Source organism: Pan troglodytes, chromosome 4 (genome assembly GCF_028858775.2).
Source record: "Pan troglodytes isolate AG18354 chromosome 4, NHGRI_mPanTro3-v2.0_pri, whole genome shotgun sequence".
Lineage (NCBI taxonomy): Eukaryota > Metazoa > Chordata > Mammalia > Primates > Hominidae > Pan > Pan troglodytes.
Genome location: NC_072402.2, coordinates 49,364,464 through 49,384,355, shown reverse-complemented (window position 1 = coordinate 49,384,355; position 19,892 = coordinate 49,364,464). Strand labels below are relative to the sequence as shown.

The 19,892-nt window shown below is 35.4% G+C and overlaps 1 protein-coding gene across 4 annotated transcripts in view; it reads right to left on the bottom strand.

The window, feature by feature from the left end:
- The window catches only part of ADAMTS6 (ADAM metallopeptidase with thrombospondin type 1 motif 6), a 339,082-nt gene that overhangs the window by 106,814 nt on the left and 212,376 nt on the right, over window positions 1-19,892 (bottom strand). For 3 of the 4 annotated variants that reach the window (XR_010157222.1, XM_526907.7, XM_024353403.3), the window contains 3 exons: window positions 13,671-13,778; window positions 3,150-3,295; window positions 938-1,001 (listed from right to left, as the gene is read on the bottom strand). Coding sequence is in view for 3 of the 4 variants with exons in the window: in XM_526907.7 (XP_526907.2) it covers window positions 938-1,001; window positions 3,150-3,295; window positions 13,671-13,778 (318 nt within the window). In the remaining variant the exon portion in view is untranslated. The remainder of the gene's footprint in view (window positions 1-937; window positions 1,002-3,149; window positions 3,296-13,670; window positions 13,779-19,892) is intronic. The other variant, XM_063811175.1, reaches the window with a different exon arrangement.

Here is a 19,892-nt window from a genome sequence, read left to right as displayed (position 1 = left end):
TAGACAAGTCTTTTGAGAAATGTTGTTTCAATGGGAAACAAGGCAATGGGAAAATAACTAGCATGGTTTTTTGGTTTGTTTGTTTACAGATAGGAGAATGTTTGTATGTTTATGAAAAAAATCCAGAAGAGAAGATGTTAGGACAATCATCTGCATATTTATAAAATCACCAAGAATTAAGACAGTAGTAGAGGTGGAAAGCATGAAAATGTTAACAGTCTAATGACATTAATTAAAAGCTGTGGTTTTTAGATAGGGGGAGGAAGAGTGATCTGGAGGAGTAATGAGATATAAACATTGTCAATCCACTTTGAGGCTCAGTCATTCAAGGGCTAAGAGAGAAAACAAAAGCCTACCCAGTTTGAAGACTATAGGAGAAGCAATATCTTCAGAGGAAGACCTAGTTTCCATTAAAGTAAGAAGGTGAAAGGAAGGAAAATTCAGAGAAGTGAGTATTAGGGGTTTTGAATTCCTGAAAGTACAGAAGAAGTTTCAGTAGTTGGGCAGGGATACAAAACAGAACAGAGGAGGAAATATACAGCATCTTATCTATTGGATGAGGGATAATGTAGGAGTCTGGGGCTTCTTGCAGTGGCAAACATAAAATGGAATAAAGGGCATAATAAGATTAATTCTGTGGAGTCAAGAAAGATAGTGGTGTTGAAGTTGTGAGTGTGTGGGGCAGGGCAGTTCAGGGTGTGTGTGCCTCTCTTGATATCTGTTGGGGAAGAATATACTTGTTCCCAGTACTGGAGCTCCCCCTGACCCTTATTAATGGAATTGATGGAGCTGAGGCCAGCTCCATTCATTATTAACAATTTAGAAAATTAATGTGACCTTCACACACATGTATTTCTTATCAAATAGTTTAAAATTAATTCCCTACTCTAGGGAAAGAGTAAGCTAATTTTTCATAGCAGAGTTTGGTTTTACTTACATCTGTGTTACAGGAGCGATACCGTTTCCTTTCCCCAAGGCAATATTTTCCACCTCCTGAAGGTCTGAAAAAACATTGTGTTTAAAATGTGAATATAATACATCTGTCCAAAGAGTATATATATTACTTCATGAAAACATACTAAAGTTTACTTTCAAAAAATGTATCATTTGACATGTTTTAATTATTAAAGTAATCATGCTGGTGATTGTTAGCAATAATTATGGTTGTTGAACATAAAAATTAAGGCAGTTTATTATTAATTTGTATTAATAGTACTATTAATTTTGTATTAATTTACTAGTAATTTATAAGATTCTTAATTGTCATGATTTACATTCTCAAGAAAATCAATTGAATCAATATATTTTCTAATTATCATAGTAAAAATCACTTATTTATAATGAAAAGCCATTTAAATCATATTCAACAAAATCCATAATCTGATGCTATATGTTCACCAACTAGGAAATGGAAAGTTTGTTTTTACTCCAGACAGGAAGCAAGGAGACATGAAATAACTCCTTGGAAATAGCTTTCATTCAAAGTGAATAATGCAAAAACAAATTTCCATCTTATTTCAAAATAGTCCATGAAGTTTAAAAATTTAAATCTAAAAATCAGATGGCTTTGCATTATATAAATACTAAATATTTTATATTTCACCAAAATTAATGAAACAGTAAGACGTCAAATATTTGACTAATATAAGTTAATCTTTAAAGGATTTAACATCAGGGAAAACCATTGGTATTATTTGGGCATACTACCATTGAGTGATAAAAACAACTAATTTCTTCTTTTAAAAGAGGTCCAGTTTTTTCCCTTAAGTATCTGGGTATATTATTTATCACAGGGTTTTTTATACTTTGATTAATTTATAGCAGCTTTCAGTTGAACTTACGTTAGTTATTCTGTAATTTTTTTAAAAAGATCAAGTCTAAATTATAATTTTGGCTCACTGGTATCAATGGGATCATTAAAGCTACATTTTGAATATATTTTGAATGCCAGTGAATGCTGACTCTAAGTAAGGAAGGGAAATGGCTCAGCTTGAACCAGCTTGAGAGAAATGGGTTGGTCAGACAAAAACAAGATAGTGGGGATGGTGGTAGCATGACTGGTTTATGAATGGGTAACAGGAAGCTCTGTTTAGCAAGAGAGGAATAATTGATAGGAAGTGGGAGAATGGAAACACAGAACTAACATAAAGCAAAACAAGCTAAAAAGAGTAAAAGAAAAGAAAAAAGACAGTTGGAGACAGGAACCAAAGAGAGGGATCCTGAGTTAAAAATGGAGAAAAACTAAAAAATAAAAATAGACCATCTTTTATTTCAGAAGGAGAAAAAAAAAGGAAAAGCCGTTATCATAACATCATTCTCCATCAAATACTAGCTGGGAAAGAAGGTCCTCAACCAGCGTTCTAGACAAAAATGGGCACTTGACATGCGGCAGCCAAAGAACAGTTTAGTCTCAGGGAGGACAAGAAAGTACAACTAGAGGAACCGTTCACCTGTAATGGGCATGGAGCACTGGTAGGAGGGAGAAGCAACAGAGCTAGCAAAGAATACTGATGGCGCTGGCCTTGTGCCAGGGGGACTCTGGCTGGAGAAAACAGTGGTGGAAGAGGTGCAGTCTGACCTGCATAAAACAGTCATGGGGAGAAAAGTGGTGGCAGCTCCGGAAGATGATTAATGGGGGCATATGAATGGAAACTATTTTAACACATGGGCAGTATTCTTTTCATTGTGATTTGTGATGCGTATCAAGGCATTTCAACCCTTGAAGTGCTCTCATTGGTCCTTTTAATACTAATGTAGCAGTAATAATTTTATGTGACATGTGAAAAGACCTTAGGTTTCCTGGGAATAATAGTAATGTAGCTAAGACCAGATCTGGATTCATCCATAATTCAGTAGTTTTTGGAGGAGGAAATCTGATTATTATTAGATTAAAAGTCTGGCTTATCTGGGACAGATACACAATACTTTCTATTTTTTACATTTTATTTTTGGTTACACAATAAGGGGAAAGGAAGAAAAAGAAAGTCTGTCTAACAAAGCTCCTCCACTTTCCTGTGCCTATGGCTTGTTCTGAAGACAAGTACTTGGCTCACTAGCGAAACGTTTTTACAGATAACATGTGAAACCACAGCTTTGAATCATTTCCAACTGTGTCTTTTTGTTGGCTCCGGCTTACTTTAGCTACTTACGCTGGACTGTCACAGTGTCTTAGGGATGAGGAGACGCCTCCCCCGCAGGTCCTGCTGCACTCTCCCCATAGTGACCAGGGACCCCAGCCCCCATCTATGCTCTGGGGCCAAGTGCCAAAAGGAACACAATCTCCCTGATAACACCACTGCAAGATTTCACAGAAAACACAGAATTAGCTTTTAGGCAGATAGAGCTATCAGGATAGAAATACATAAGGGTCAGGTACTGACCAATTATAGGCATTAGCATTCTCCCAATTGATAACAGACAGATAGTTCTCTAACTGTGTTTAGACACTGGTGAAGGTGCATGTGACTTGTGAATTATCTTAGCTAGACCATGATTTATAAGCCTCTAACATGTATTGGGAGTTCTAAAAAAAAGTCATATTGCTTCTTTTCCCTTGTTTCTATTCCTCTTGACTTTTAGTGTTTCTCATTATAGAGCTAGCTATAGACCTCAAAGTCTTTTTTAGATATTTTAGTATTTTATTTAAAATTTTTCTTTATATTTCACTATTATTAGACTCATGGAATGATAACGCAATATGGAAGGTTCCCCAGTAAGGAATTTTTATGATGGTAATTGCTCTTTCTTAAAAAAAAAAAAAAAAAAAGCCGGTTGAGGCTACAATAGTAAAAGAATGTGTTGTGGCATTTCATCTACATGAGCACTGCAGACATAATAAAAGTAATGCCAAGACATTAGGGACTGGGTACAAAAAAACCCTTATATACACTGACTAGCCATGTGTATGGCCCCCACATGAACATATGTACTGGAATTCTGCTCAGCTCTACTCTCCGTAATAAACCACACATACTGCACCTAAGTAGAAAGCCAGGAATAATTTATTGAGACACAGACATCACAAAATCAACTCATAACTCTAGCATGATAAATCTTATTTGCAGAATATGGCAAATGAAAGCCTTTTTTAAACCAAGCATTTGTAGACTTTTGTTGATGCATTTTTCAAATTATCAAACTTTGACAAACCAAAATAATGCTACTATGAAAGTCATTTGTTTATATGAATAACAATAAGGAACATGGTTATCAGCAAAGTTGAACAAATGTCATCAATTTTAGGTTGTTTAATAAAAATTCAACCTTATATTAAAATGAAAAGGGATCATGATGTGGTACTTAGAAAGTGATCAGTTTATTATACTAATTCTATCACCAAGCTTTGTTGGTTTTATCTCCAGAATATCCCTGGAATTCTTTTACTTTTCACCTTCTTCATCGCTATACTCTAGATCAAACTGGCAAATGGAGTAGCTTCTTACCTGATCATTGTGCTTCTACTTTTTTCTCCTAGAATCTATTTTCCAGAGAGCATTTAGAAAGATCTTTTAAAAACATGCTATCACATTATGCCACCTTTTTGCTTAAAAAAACTCGGTGGTTTCCTATTTCCATAACACTGATCAACAGTAGATTTAGTGATCTAGCCCCTGCCTCCTTCCTCAGCCCCATTCTCTCTCTTACACAGATTACTCCAGACACATTGGATTTCCACCTTCATACACTAAGCTTGTTCCTCCTTAGAGCATCTAAATTTACTGGTCCTTCTAGTAATGCTTTGTTCCCAATTCCTTCTACTGCTGTCTTCTCATCTTTCAGTCTCAGGTCAAGTGTCATTTCAACAGAGAGACCTTTCCTTGACCATCCTCATTCTAAAATGATACCTCAATACCCTTTCCTGCTCCCAGACCATGTAACAGTGAATCTGTCCTACTGCTTTAGTTCCCTCTTACCACTTACCACTACTTTAAATTGCCCTGTTTAGTTATCAAATTACTTCTTTGTAATGTAAAAGCCTCAAGAGTCACTTGTGGCTATTTAAATTTAAATTAATTAAAGAATTCAGTTCCTCAGACCCACTAGCCACAGGTAGCTAGTGGCTACTATGTTGGACAGAGCAGATGCAGAACATTTGCATCACCACAAAACGTTTTATTGGAAACAATGAATGCCTAGAATAGCACTTGGCATGTAGTGTGTATGTAACAAAAATTTATTAGATTAATTAATTGGCACATAGTATGTATGCAACAAAAATTAATTAGATTAATTAATAAGTAGTTAAATTAAGGAATTGTGTCCTATTTTGGTTATCACATGTCAGGAAGGAACTGGAGATACTGGAGGGTAAAGAAACCAAATTCATATTTGTTTCCTAGTAGATGGTACCAAATTGACAATCAATGAGCTGTGCTAGTTGTAACAGCATAACGGACTTTTTAGAGCAGTGCTGAGCAATTATTTGTCTATAAAAAATTAGGCAAGAGGAAGTTAACATTTCCTTGGCTGTAGGGAAGAATATCTGACCCTAAGTCTGATAAATATTAAAACAGGATATTAAGAAAGATTATTGAGTTTTGAGCAATAAAAATGATCACGAAGAAAAAAAGATCATCTGTCCAGAATGATGAAGAAGAGGCAGTTGGCTAAACCAATAATATAGTATCAACCCTGTGATCAGGGTTACTGATAATGTATACTTGAGAAGGAGAAAATGTTCCACTTGAAAACTTATGACTTAGCTAGTTGGTCTTGAAGAACAATTTTTATAGTGATATGTTATTTGTATCAGATCTGCACCTATACAAAAGTCACAACATCTGGCCAAATAATCTCCAGTTTTGTGGTTTTCTTACTACAAGTAACTGTGTGTAAAAATATTTATGTTTGCACCCAGTTTTCCTATGCAAATAACTGAGCAGTATAGTCCTGGCCAGCAATTAACTGCTTTTTTTTTTTCCCTGTCTGCAATTAATGAGAACTGACACTTTTAGAAACTTCAAATCTTAAAACATGCCTATTTTTTCAAATTGGAAACTTAGCATTATTGATTTCAAATAACATTAAAGCTTGATTTTACATTTATTTTATATAATCACAGAGTTGAATCTAAAGCTCAAAGGAACTTCAGAATTCATAAGGCCTAAGCACTTCAGTTTTTCAGATGAGGAAACCAGAACCTAAAAGAATTGACTTGCCCAAGATCACATACTAGTAGAAAAGGGATTATCTGTCTAAAATACATAAAAAAATTAGTGGTAAAAAAAAATCCATTGGAGGTGTATGATTATGTATTTGAAGACATTAAAGAATAACATGCTTTACTGGATTTTTATAACTACATAAAATACAAAATAATAGTAGAGTTTTTTTTAAACACAGCTGTAGATACACGTTATTTCAGACCTCTTTGTATATACCTATGATTTGTAGAGAAAAAATAGTCAGGTTTTTTCATTTGTCAGGTGACAAAAGAATTGTGAGAGCTACAAGAATACTTAAAGATGTAGGTTCCAAAGTATTTATTAATATTATTACACATTTCTAGAATGTTCACAAAATGTAGGGCAGTGAGAAAAGTCACATGAACTAAAGTCATTCTTTAGGTAAATGATAAATACAATATTCACTTCGTAAAATGCTGCTCAGTGTTCATCACTAAAGTCTACACAACAGTAGCATTTCATAAATGGTTTGCTAAAAGGCCTTATACTGCATAAATTCATGCTTTGGTTATATCTATTCCATGGAGCTATATCATAATAGGTAATTTTATCAGAAAGTTAAGTAACAAAAATTAATGGGTAAATAATTTGTAATATAAGTATCAGTCACCTAGCAGTTGACAAGAGTGTAGTCTCTAATTTAATACTAGTTAACTTAGTTAACTAGCTAACAAGTTAACAACTTTGGTCTGTGTAGGACTTTATGTTACAAACTTCAGTTCTAGCAATATCTTTGATCCAAAGCAAGTCACTTTTCTTTCTTCTCTTTTGTTTCCTTAACTATAAAATGGAAACTAATTTTAGTTCTTGATTCCAATATGGTTTAGATTAGGGAAACTTTTAAAATAGTTCAACGCATACATACCTTCAAAAAAGTTAAAAACCTACGGAACAACTTGTTTGATTTTGATCTCTGCAGAAGTGTTCTTTTGTGTTTTGTTTTCCTCCTTTGTTATTTATAAAAATGGATCTCTTTATAATTATGGCTACTTTTCTCCTTTGGTAGTAGTAAACATCAATGTAGTATATGATTTTAAGAGAAGAAACTTATTTAACTTAACAAAAGGGCTTTAAGAAGCCCATGGGGACTTCATGTGGATCAAGTGATTTGAATGACTCTTCTAGCTGATTGCATTAATCAATATAAATTAAGAGTTTAATGTGTGTAAATAATGAGTAGAATAATTAGATTACACCAAATAAAGCAACTTGGAATATATAAATCTTATAACCACATAATAATGAGATTCTGAGTGTTGTGCCATCTGTTTTTACTCTTTCTTTTACCTGAAGTTACCAAACCTGTAAAAGCTCTATTTACAGAGAGATAGAATTTTACTTTACGTTTTAAACTAGAAAAGTTAAATATGTAGATGCAAACAAGTTTCTAATCTTTATTTTCAAAGGTTATCCAATCTAGTGATTTTGGACTATTCTAAATAACAGTCATGTTACTTTAGTCTAAATTATCCGGATAAATTGGATAAATTTGGCCTTCTTCTTGCTAATTGGGGTATGTTTAACCACATTCATAAAGGTTAAAGAAGTGAAGCCATCATATTTTTTTCCAAGAATAAAATCTTATATTGTTCATTATTGCTTTTCACATTTCTTCTAAATTAAATAAATGTTTTCAACACAATCTAGAAACATGGTATATTCCAGTCAGGCTTTAAGAGCCTTCTTTAGAAACACTACTTATTATTAAACAACATCTCCTGCTATTATACTACTAAATATTATGATCTACATCAAGGGACTTTAAGAAAGATACATTATAAATCAAATAATTTAACTTTGAAAATTTGTCACATTTCCATGAAGGAAAACTTCAAGATGAGTATACGCAGTATTTAAAAAAAAAATTTTTCTAGATGTGATTATGGTATACCTTTTAATATCCAGTACTGGGTCCAGGCAGCATTTGGAATAAGAGACCTCTAAGGAAATTCTAAGATTTTGCAGGAAGTAATATTAGTGATTCAATACAGAACATTCTTCCCAAGTCAGAAGAGCTGAGTGTTGGAGCACAGCACTATTAAAAGCCTTATCTTTCCACTGTGCAGGTGCAGGAATGCTAAAGCTACATTTCAGCCCAAATTCTAAATCAGAAGTTGTCATCCCATACTATTTAAATTTCTACAGCAATTGGAAGAACTATTCTTTCTTCACTTCCTGTGTTCATAGTTTGGGAACCAGTCAAAACATACTGTATTCTACCCTAAGTAAATTAAGATCTAAGGCTGCAAACGTCCTATTATATATCCAGTGCTTTAGAAGGGCATTTAATAATACTATTCTAATCCAGCCCTATGTTTCCTATGGAAAGATATTAGGAATCAATGTCACTTACATGTAAACCCAAATACTGGGCTATATCTCTAATTGGGTCTTGTAGAGTCATTAAATCAATCTATTGGCTATAAGCCAGTATTTGAAGCCTTCTTTGTGGTCACCAACAGGGATTACAAGGATTGGGTTTTGATTATCCTTAATATCCTGTTCAGTAACAATGCCAACACTACTATCAAAGTTTTTACAATCTAAATCCTTATTTACTATTTCGTCAATTATGGCATTGCTCTGATTCCTGTCCAAAGGGCTATTGCTGATGCTGTATCCAAGGAAAGCTCTCTGGCTGAAAGTTATATTCATTGATTTGTAGGAGACTGACCCATAGACACACAGTACCAGCGCACCGTCTGGGCTCATCAAATTTCCTCCTTTGGTTAATGCTACTGTCCCTGAGCACATCCATTCAGACCATATGGTTCTTATTCAATCCTTGAATGGCTTATTCAGGCGAACATCCAATGGCTGTAATAGCGATGTCAGACCCCCCAGGACTCACGCAAAGATCAGTTTTTAATTTTTTGGCCATATTTCTTACTCCATCTGTTAAATGTGCATGGAACAGTTCCCATACTTACACGGAACATTTGTGGAACTGCGCCCCTGGGCAGGGATCCCATATCTTTTGCAGCCAGAGTTTGACGAGATCATCATGGATTCAATCCTTTGGATATGTCTATGCTATCACTCGAGCAGTATTTCTACCCCCTCCCTTTTAAAAAAAGATTTATTCAGAAAACTATGAGCAGCTTTGGTTTTATTCTGCTGGCTAGACAGTGTATAGGTTCTTTCTTGTTCCTTCTGGTGAGAGTAGTTTTGAAACTCAGAGTTAAGATCAGAGGTTGTGAATATTTCATCCATTTCTCGGAGACACACAAACTCATGCTTATACTCTCTACTGCCAGCTAAGGCAGTCTGCCAAAGAATTTTCTGCCCACCATCATCTAAGGTTGGCAAATAACAATGAAAAGTATTGATGATACTCTAGTAATATGTTAGCACTTTCCCTCTGAGGAGGCCCGCAAAAAGCTCACTGAAATATTATCTAATTCTATTCTTATATTATCTCTATGAAATATATAGAAATTGGTTGTCTCCCATTTTAGAGATTCATTATTTTACCAATTGTCACACAATCATATATGCTTAGCTCAATGTTCTACTCACATTGCTTTCTTATTGTGATTCCTAAAAGGAGATACTGTTTACAGGTAGAAAATGAAAAATCTATTTAGTACTAAAGGGCGAAATACACTGTCACCACCTAGATTAGGCTTAGTGACCCACTTGATTCCCGTGACAATGAAAAATTGCTTTTTTACTTTGCAAAATTTCTCACGTGAAGATAAAGTAAAATTAGAGTCAGCATAGAGAGGCAAAGATTTCAACTCTGAAATTAGAAAGACCTGGGCTGAAATGTCAGCTATGCCATTAAATTACTGTTCAATTTAGGGCTAGTAAGTCTTATTTTTCTCTTCTGTAAAATGGAGTTAAAACTGTACCTACCTCATATGATTTCTCTTAATATTAAACATAAGAATGATTGTAAAGTACTTAGCAACATGTGATGGGCATAGTGTAAGTACTTTTTTTTTTTTTTTTTTTGAGATGGAGTCTTGCTCTGTTGCCCAGGCTGGAGTGCAATGGCGTGCAATCTTGTCTCACTGCAACCTCCGCCTCCTGGGTTCAAGTGATCCTCCTGTCTCAGGCTCCTGAGTAGCTGGGACTACAGGTGCCTGCCACCATGCCCGGCTAATTTTTGTATTTTTAGTAGAGACAGGGTTTCACCATGTTGGCCAGGCTACTCTTGAACTCCTGACCTAAGGTGATCAGCCCACCTAGGCTTCCCAAAGTGCTGGGATTGTAGGCATAAGCCACCAGGCCTGGCCGTAAGTACTTCTTAAATATTCATCATCTTTGTCATTATTGTTACTGGGATGTCAATTATTTTTAGATGGCAAGTATACAAACTAACCACAGAAAGTTGACCAGATTAATTGAAAATTCCACTTTAATTTTGTCAATAGCTCTTTGCAGGGCTGTTTTGCTCTGGGTCAAAATTCTGAGGTCTGGTTTACTTTCCAAATATTATAGCCCTAAGGGCAAAATCTCCATTTGGCAACAGTAAATATTCTTCCTTCTTAAGGAGAAAAAAATAACAAAAATTAACAACAAAAATTCATACAAGAGGTAACATGGTCAATACAGTTAGTAAAAGATAAAAAATAAAGAAGTGTTTTGCTCACGTGTCTAGTTCTTTTTGTTTGTTTTTTCTTAAAAATGCAGGCTGATTTAGTTTTCTGAAAGCTTCTTCATAAGTTCAAAGTTAATAAGGTTATTCTGAGGACCATCTACTGCTCTATCCTTTTCCTTTCTAGGAGTCTGCATTTGTATTTTTTTCATTCATTTATTCATTCTTTTTAAGACTTATTAGTGTCATTCCTAAAACTTTATCTATCTTCCAGGTCTCTGGAAGAACAACAAAGATTTGTTTTGTAGATAAGTTTTAGACAGTGATATCCGCTATATTGGCCTTATGATAGTACACTCTTATGTTGTGAATATAAATGACCCCTTGACCTATAAACTTTGCCATATTTACAAGGTTTTTAAATAGTTTTTCATGGAGGCCTTTGGAGGTATGTCAGAAGCTGGCAAAGGTCCAAAAACAGGGTAAAGGGCAGGCAAGAGGCTTTTTAAACCAGAGCATTTCCATTTTTTTCAAATATATATATATTAGAATTCTATAGACTTCATTTAAAGAAAGGGTTTATGGATCAAAAAGTTGATGATTAACCTAGATTAAGAAGGTGAATCTTTAGAAATCAAATATATTTTGCCCCATTTTATCACTTTCTCTTGTCTGTGATCATTCTTATTTGTGCTTAGAAGTAATTATATTTGGCAGGGCACGGTGGCTCACACCTATAATCCCAGCACTTTGGGAGGCCGAGGTGGGCGGATCACAAGGTCAGGAGATGGATACCAGCCTGGCCAACGTGGTGAAACCCCATCTCTACTAAAAATACAAAAATTAGCTGGGCATGGTGGTATGTGCCTGTAATCCCAGCTACTCAGGCAGCAGAATTGCTTAAATCCAGGAGGTGAAGGTTGCAGTGAGCCGAGATAGTGCCACTGCACTCCAGCCTGGTGACAGAGCTATACTCCGTCTAAAAAAAAAAAAACAAAAAAAAAACAGAAATTACGTTTCCTCTCTATTTGCTTATTGAAATTTAAATTCAATACCGTTAGCTTTAAAATTGTCTGAGAGTATTTCTAGTTATCCCTCAAATTGTAATTTCCAAGAAATTTATCATCTCTATCATATATACGCACATATATGCTATAAGATATGACATTTGATGGCCCTGCTTTAAGCACAAATGATCGGTATTAAATATGTATTTACAATATAATTTACCGGTGGAGCTGAGCTATGTGTTCTCAGATAGCCACTACTAGTGGTTTACTGTGGACCATGAACTTGATCATGAAAATAATAATAAATCAATGGCAAATAAAGAAACAGATTCTCCCTGTGACTCTCCCTCTTTATGGTTGTGTATTTCTTCTAAGTAGAGACTGAGGTAAATTGACAAGAATTATTGGTTCCAAAGTAAATATGGATTGTTGTTTCAAGAATGCAATTCCTAATATTTTCTATTACTTTAGTGAAAAAAAATAGAAGGAATTTTTGGTAGTGCATGAATTTCTTTGTATTTTTATTGGCTACTTACAATATCTTAAAATAAAAGATTCTAAATCCTTTTTCAATTACCCTATCAGTTCATATATTTAGCATAATTTACCAACATTTCCAAACTTAGCATGGAAAAGCCATCAACATGGCACTAGGTCATGGGTCCTGAATGAAGCCGTCAGCAAGGATTAATAAACTGTGACAGCTGCCCAAAAGCTTTCATTCTTTTTTACTTAAACATCAGATTGCAAGCTGAAACTCAGTATAATCCTTGTTGAAACTAGCCCAGCTAACATGGAAGAAGTCAGAACTGAGAACAGATGACAGTAATAGTTATTGCAAATTCAGTCTATAGAAATAAATTCTAGAATTTAAATTTACATAAATAGCAATTCCTAGAAAATTTTAAGAGTAGTACACAAACTGCTACTATCTGTTTCAACAATTGTTGTTTTTCCTTTTTTTAGAGACAGAGTCTCTCACTTTGTTGCATAGGATGGACTCGAATTTCTAGGCTTGAGTGATCCTCCCACTCGAGCTTCCCACTTAGCTGGGACTACAGGGGTGGGCCACTGTGCCAAGCATGTTTAAACAAGTCTTAATAATTATATTTTTGAAAGCTAGATTGATGAATCTAAAATTATTTGCTCTAATTTCTATGTTCAATAAATTATTTAATTATTATTTTTCTACTAGTCCCTTCTCTCATACTGCAATCTAAAAGTGACTTTAGATGGGGTGTGGTAGCTCATGCCTATAGTCCCAGCACTTTGGGAGGCTGAGGTGGGCAGATCACTTGAGCCCAGGAGTTCGAGACCAGCCTGGGCAACATGGTGAAACCCCGTCTCTACCGAAAAATACAAAAATTAGCTGGGCGTGGTGGTGTGTACCTGTAGTCCCAGCTACTTAGGAGGCTGAGGTGGGAGGATTGCTTGAGCCCCAGAGGTGGAGGTTGCAGTGAGCCAAGATTGTACCCCTGCACTACAGCCTGAGCAACAAAATGAGACCATGAGACCCTGTCTAAAAAAAAAAAAAAAAGTGACTTTAGTAATACTATAGTTATAAAGTCTACTTCTGGGTTGCATAATTTTCTGGGGAATTATTTACCAGAAAAACTAGACTATGTTATATGAGTAAACAGACTACATTACATAACAAAAAGATTGTTGTTGCATTACTTTTGGTACAAATATAACATACATATACCAAAATAAAGGTGAAACTGACCTAAAATAGACTTACCAACTGTAATTTCCTAAATAATGCATATTTGCAGCTACCAAGGTATGACAATTAACCTATTGTTCTAGGAATTAATTATTTTCAAGTAGATTTTAAATGAATATATAAGACTTCCTGGTGGTTGAATATCAGTACCAGCAATTTATCACTTTTGTATACATGTCAAACAGGTAGTAAATCATTGAGCTTACCCCTTTTTCAATATTCCCAGTTTGACACAGTGTCCCCTCAGCTGCTGGAATACTGTTGGTGACACAGCGGTTGCTTTTGCTGAGACACCAGAGCTCTCTACACACTTCCTAGGAAAGAAGGCAAAAGCAAGTTGATCAGAAATAGAGTCATGTCCAATTCTTCCATAAAATACACTTACAGTCACTCTGCATTACTTTCAAGAGACCCTGGGTACCTTTTGCTGCTGAAGCATCGCAGATGAGGATTTTGGAGGAGGTTTTTATGAAACATCTTGCAGTATCATTTAACTATTTGTCTTTGTAATTCTTATTTTAGCAGATAAAGTATATCTTAGCTTTTAATATTAGTTAGGATCTTTTTACAATAGTGTATAGAAATTTCATTAATATAGATGAGTAGGGAGAAAAAAATGACTATGTAGAAAGGAAATATATGTTTATTACACTCAAGAATATACAATAGTACAAACTTACCAATTACTAATAAAGAGATGCCAGGAAAATGACTTCTTAGATCTACCATAATATTCAAATGAAGACAATTTTAAAACAGGAAAATAGACCATGGAATGGATAAGAATTTAATGTATGAATTTTTTAAATTTTGAAGTGTATTTTGGAGTAATTTTTAACATTCATATACGCCTAGGCACAATCTAACAACGTTATTTTCAGTACATCAATTTAGCCTACCTCCATGAAAGGAAACTTGGTTTTGAACAAATGCTGCTGTTTATAGAATGCTTTGGGTATGTTGTGTGGAGTTGTCTTGTCTCCTTTCTTATGATTTTCCATTATCCTACCTCAGCATAGGAAAATTACAACACTTATTCTAATATTGACAATATAAAATACTTTTTTGTTAATACTATATTAACATATCAGATTTTAAAATAAGCCGTTCAATATTATTCCTACATAAAGGGTTTCAACCGCCCCCAAAAAGCTTCCTTTTGAAGAAAATAGTCAAATTTTCAGTTTATTTTTATATATAATCACCAACTAGCATCATTACCAATGTTACAAGTTTTTAATTTAAGCTAGAACAACTTAGTATAATATATATTTATAATAAAAATATGATTATCTGAAATGCAAAAGTAAACTAACATCACATTTAATCCTTTTGCTTTTATTCCTCAACTGATCTTTTAACTCCCAAAACATAAGAACTCACATTACAAACACAATCAGAATTAAGGCAATGAAATATCGATGTCACTGGTTAACTGGTCCTACAAATGGAAGTGCCCCACAGAGTATAAAAAATTGAGGGGATCTCTTTGGGTTCCTCTTTAGGGTGCCTCCTACCAGGCAGAGAGGAGACATATAGTGTCTATTAAGGTTTTTGTTTGTTTGTTTTCTGAGACAGAGTCTCACTGTGTCACCTAGGCTGGAGTGCGGTGGCACAATCTCAGCTCACTGCAACCTCCACCTCCTGGGTTCAAGCGATTCTCTTGCCTCAGCCTCCCAAGTAGCTGGGACTACAGGCACCTGCCACCATGCCCAGCTAATTTTTGTATTTTCAGTAGAGACAGGGTTTCACGATGTTGGCCAGGCTGGTCTTGAACTCCTGACCTCGTGATCTGCCCCCACTTGGCCTCCCAAAGTGCTGAGATTACAGGCGTGAGCCACCGTGCCTGGTCCTATTAGGCTTTTAAATACCTGAAAATGTTTAAACTCCATTTGGAGAACTAGTGGCCTAGAGAGACAAAATATTAGAAAAGAAGAGCATGGGCCAGGCGCAGTGGCTCATGCCTGTAATCCCACAGTTTAGGAGGTCGAGGTGGGAAGATCGCTTGAGCCCAGGAGTTAGAAGTTGCAGTGAACTGTGATTGCACCATTGCACTCCAGCCTGGATGACAGAATGAGGCTCTGTGTCAAAAAAAAAAAAAAAAAAAAAAGGAAAGAAAGAAAGAGAGAGAGAGGTAGGGAGGGAGGGAAAGGAAGGAAGGAAGTTAGGAAGGAAGGGACGGAAAGAAAGAGAGAGAGACAGAGAGAAATGAAGAAAGAAAGAAGAGAAAGAAAGAAAGAAAAGAAAGAAATAAAGAAAGAAAAGAAAAAAGAAAGAAAGAAAGAGAAAGAAAGAAAGAAAGAGAAAGGGATCATGTACTGTGGATCATAACATAAACATAAAACATTCTCATGTTTACAATCCAATATTACAAATTCACTTTTCTTTCAAAGCTTTAGTTTATGTTTTAAGAGGTTATTTATACTACTTTACTCTTTTTCTATAGAAGATGGTTTTTAAACCTGCAGGTTCTGCACATGTATCCCAGAACTTAAAGTAAAATAAGAACAAATAAATAAATAAGTAAAATAAAAATAAAATAAATAAAAAGATGGTTTTTTAGTTTATATTCCTTAATATATTCTTGTAGTTTAATATTTAAAAAGCAGTAAGAGTAACATTTAAGGGCTTTGAAATATTGCTCCATGTATCAAAAATCTATCCAAATTCAAGGAAAAATGTGTTCATAAAAACAGAGGAGCATTAATAGAGATTAATATAAAGATTATGAAAAATTTTCATCCATAGTCCTGGATGATACTCCTGATCTTTTGTGATCTTTATTAGGTTGCATTCTTACTTTAGACAAAGGTAAAAGAAGCCTAAAGTTTACTTTAGACAAAACTAAGCGATGAAAGTTCTATTATTGAAAAAGACGATACTTATTGCATCTATCAGGAAAACACACTACTTAGTCAGGTTACAGAAACTTTATTTTCCAAAAGTGCCTTGAAAATCTCTACCCAAAGTAGCAGGTGCTTGAGATACTTTTTTCAAAACCTTAATCTGAAGATTCACACTAGAGCCCTCTTACCTTTTAGAGAATGATGCATTTTGAAAACTAGATCTCCACTTCTAATGCATTTTGTTACCTTGGTGGGCTCCTGGGGATTCAAATTTTGTTACCATATTAACTTCTCTTTTACAGTAAAATCACTGTTTAAAGTATAGGAGTGGAATTCTATGTTGAGGAACACTCCCAAAATGTAGAACTAGTCATGGAGAAGGCTCTGAAGAGTTTTCAGATAGATCTTGCAATTGGAATCTCAACTTGAATAAGAAAGATACTGGTATCCAATTTAGGAATGTTTCCCAAGACTTTTTTTTCTTTTAAAGGATACTCTCTTGAAAGATAAAAAGAAAATTTCATTTCATACAAAGTAAACAAGAAGTAGACTTCCTAAATGAACTTGAGATCAATTCCACACTTTCAGAAATACACTTCTTTCTCTAAACCGCTAAATCCTAGAACATGCATGATATATTTGCATAGGTATGTCAGTTTCATTTGCACATGCATATTAGTTGCTGAATAAGCAGCCTAACATAGGTTCCAGGCTCTAATAAAGTTAAATGGATGCTGAAATTGTTTGCCTCTTGGGGAATTTGCATGGCAACCATCATAGTAGGCAGATTTCCCTAAATAAAATATAGGAGGTGCTGAAGTATAGTGAGAAAGAATGATTTTCTTTTTTTCTTTTTACTATCCACCAGCTTAGCTCTAGCTCTCTTTCACATACTCATGAATCCTGATAGAAGTTAAGATTTATTAAGATTAGTTTCATAACCTCTGTGAATTAATAAATCAGCGCCTGTGTGTTAGAATCCCCTTGATAATCCTAAATTTTGTTTTGGGAAGGCTCTGTAAGGGAAATTTGGGTCTTTGCGCTTGCTCTTGAGTTTAAGGAAGGAGAGAGAAGTTATCCACAGTCCCCACTAAAGGACATTTCTGTTATATGACACTGCAAATTTGAATTGGAATCTCTAATGTTATGGGGTCAACTTCCAATCAGTTAGGAGGAATGCCTGGCAATACAAAAGTAATAGCTTTTTCCCAACTCATTCTAGAATATTTATCAAGAATCTGCTATGCACCAGGCATTATGTTGGTTTTATAAAAAAATAATAATCACTTAGAATTCATGGGCACTTCAGAGGAAAAGGTAGGTTATAGTCAGACATGTAGCCCAAATGGCATGGATTGGTATTGCTCTATGATAAAGTTTTTAATGTTCTTTGACAAAATTAGAAGGATGATGTCAATGTGAACAGGTGCTTGCTTTATTTTGTTTTGAGGTCTCACTGCAACCTTGAACTCCTGGGCTCAAGAGATCCTCCTGCCTCGGCCTTCCAAAGTGTTGGGATTACAGGTGTTAGCCACCATACCAAGCCTGGACAGTTTTTTTTTTTTTCCATAAAACTAATGCTTTTTATTTTAATGGACTGTCCTTATTTGTTAAGTTGTAATCTTTTTACTTTATTGGTGTTACAGTAGACTGTAAAATTCCCAAGGGCAGGGTCTGTATGTTTATGGCACGCTTTGCAAAATGTTCCTTTCTGGCAAAATTAAGAATTGGCATCTCTATCCTTGTCTGCTAGTTTTTAGAAGTAAATTTTCCTTGCCTACAAAAGTCTAAAAGTTTCTGAACGACCCGCTGCCCAAGACTTTTTTAAAATTTTTTATTTCAATAACGTTTGGGGTACAAGTGGTTTTTTGTTACATGGATGAATTATACTGTGGTGAATTTTGAGATTTTAGTGCACCTCTCACCTGAGTAGTGTACACTGTAACTAATATGTAGTTTACCTCTAGACCCCTCCCACCCTCCCCCTTGAGTCTCTAAAGTTCATTATATCACTCTGTATGCCTCTGTATACTCACAGCTTAGCTCCCACTTATAAGTGAGAACATACAATATTTGGTTTTCCACTCTTGTGTTACTTCATTTAGAATAGTGGCCTCCAGCTCCATTCAAGTTGCTGCAAGACATACTTTGATCCCTTTATGGCTGAGTAGTATTCCACAAGGTGTATATATCACACTTTCTTTGTTCACTCATTAGTCGATGGGCACTTAGATTGGTTCCACATGTTTGCAATTGTGAATTGTGCTGCTATAAATATACGTGTGCAAGAGTCTTTTCCATACAATGACTTCTTTTCCTTTGCGTAGATACCCAGTAGTGGGATTGCTAGATCAAAAGGCAGACCTACTTTTAACTCTTTAAGGAATCACCTTTATGCTTTCCATTGAGGTACTAATTTACATTTCCATCAGCAATGTTTAAGTGTTCCCTTTCCCTCACATCCATGACATCTATTGTTTTCTGACTTTTTAATAATGGCAATTCTTGCAGGAGTAAGGTGGTATCTCACTGTGGTTTGAATTTGCATTTCCCTGATGATTAGTGATGTTGAGCATTTTTTCCATTGCCCAAGACTTGATAGTCAATGTTTGTTTAGTTGTATCTGTGTTTACCAGTGCTTTTAATGCCAATTTCTTCTTATATCTTACCACTATCTTCTGAATCCAATTTCTTTCTTTTTGACATACATCCATTAGCAGTTAATTTAGCAAGGGACACTTTTTCATATTTTTCTGAAAATATCTTCATTGTATTCTCATTTTTTAGTGGTATTTAAATTGAATATACTAGGCTGACATTTATCTTACCTTAGCATTTGAAGGTGTTAAAATTCATTGTCATTTGACTTCTGTGGAGGCTGATGAAAAGTCACTTGTCAGTCTAACTGCTGTTTCTTCTTTACAGTCTTTTTTTTTTTTTTTTTTTTTTTTGAGGCAGGGTCTCACTCTGTAGCCCAGGCTGAAGTGTAGTGGTGTGAACATGGCTCACTGCAGCCTTGACTTCCCAGGCTCAAGTGATCCTCCCACCTCATCCCCCAAAGTAGCTGGGACTACAAGCACATGCCACCACGCTCAGCTAATTTTTGTATTTTTTGGTAGACACAGAGTTTCACCATGTTGCTCAAGCTGGTCTTGAACTCCTGAGCTCAAGGAATCCTCCCGCCTTGGTCTCTCAAAGCACTGGGATTACAGGCACGAGCCACCGTACCCGACCTTTGTAGTCTTTCTTGTTGCTTCCAATTTTTTTCTCTATCTGCTTTGGGACAATTTCATCACTGTATCTTTTATTTATTTATTTTTTTGTGAGACATAGTCTCGTTCTGTCACCCAGGCTAGAGTGCAATGGTGCCATCTAGGCTCACTGCAACCTCCGCCTCCTGGGTTCAAGCAATTCTCCTGCCTCAGCCTCCTGAGTAGCTGGGATTACAGGCGCCTGCCACCATGCCTGGCTAATTTTTGTATTTTTGGTAGAGACAGGGTTTCACCACATTGGCCAGGCTGTTCTTGAGCTCCTGACCTCAAGTGATCCGCCTGCCTCAGCCTCCCAAAGTGCTGGGATTAC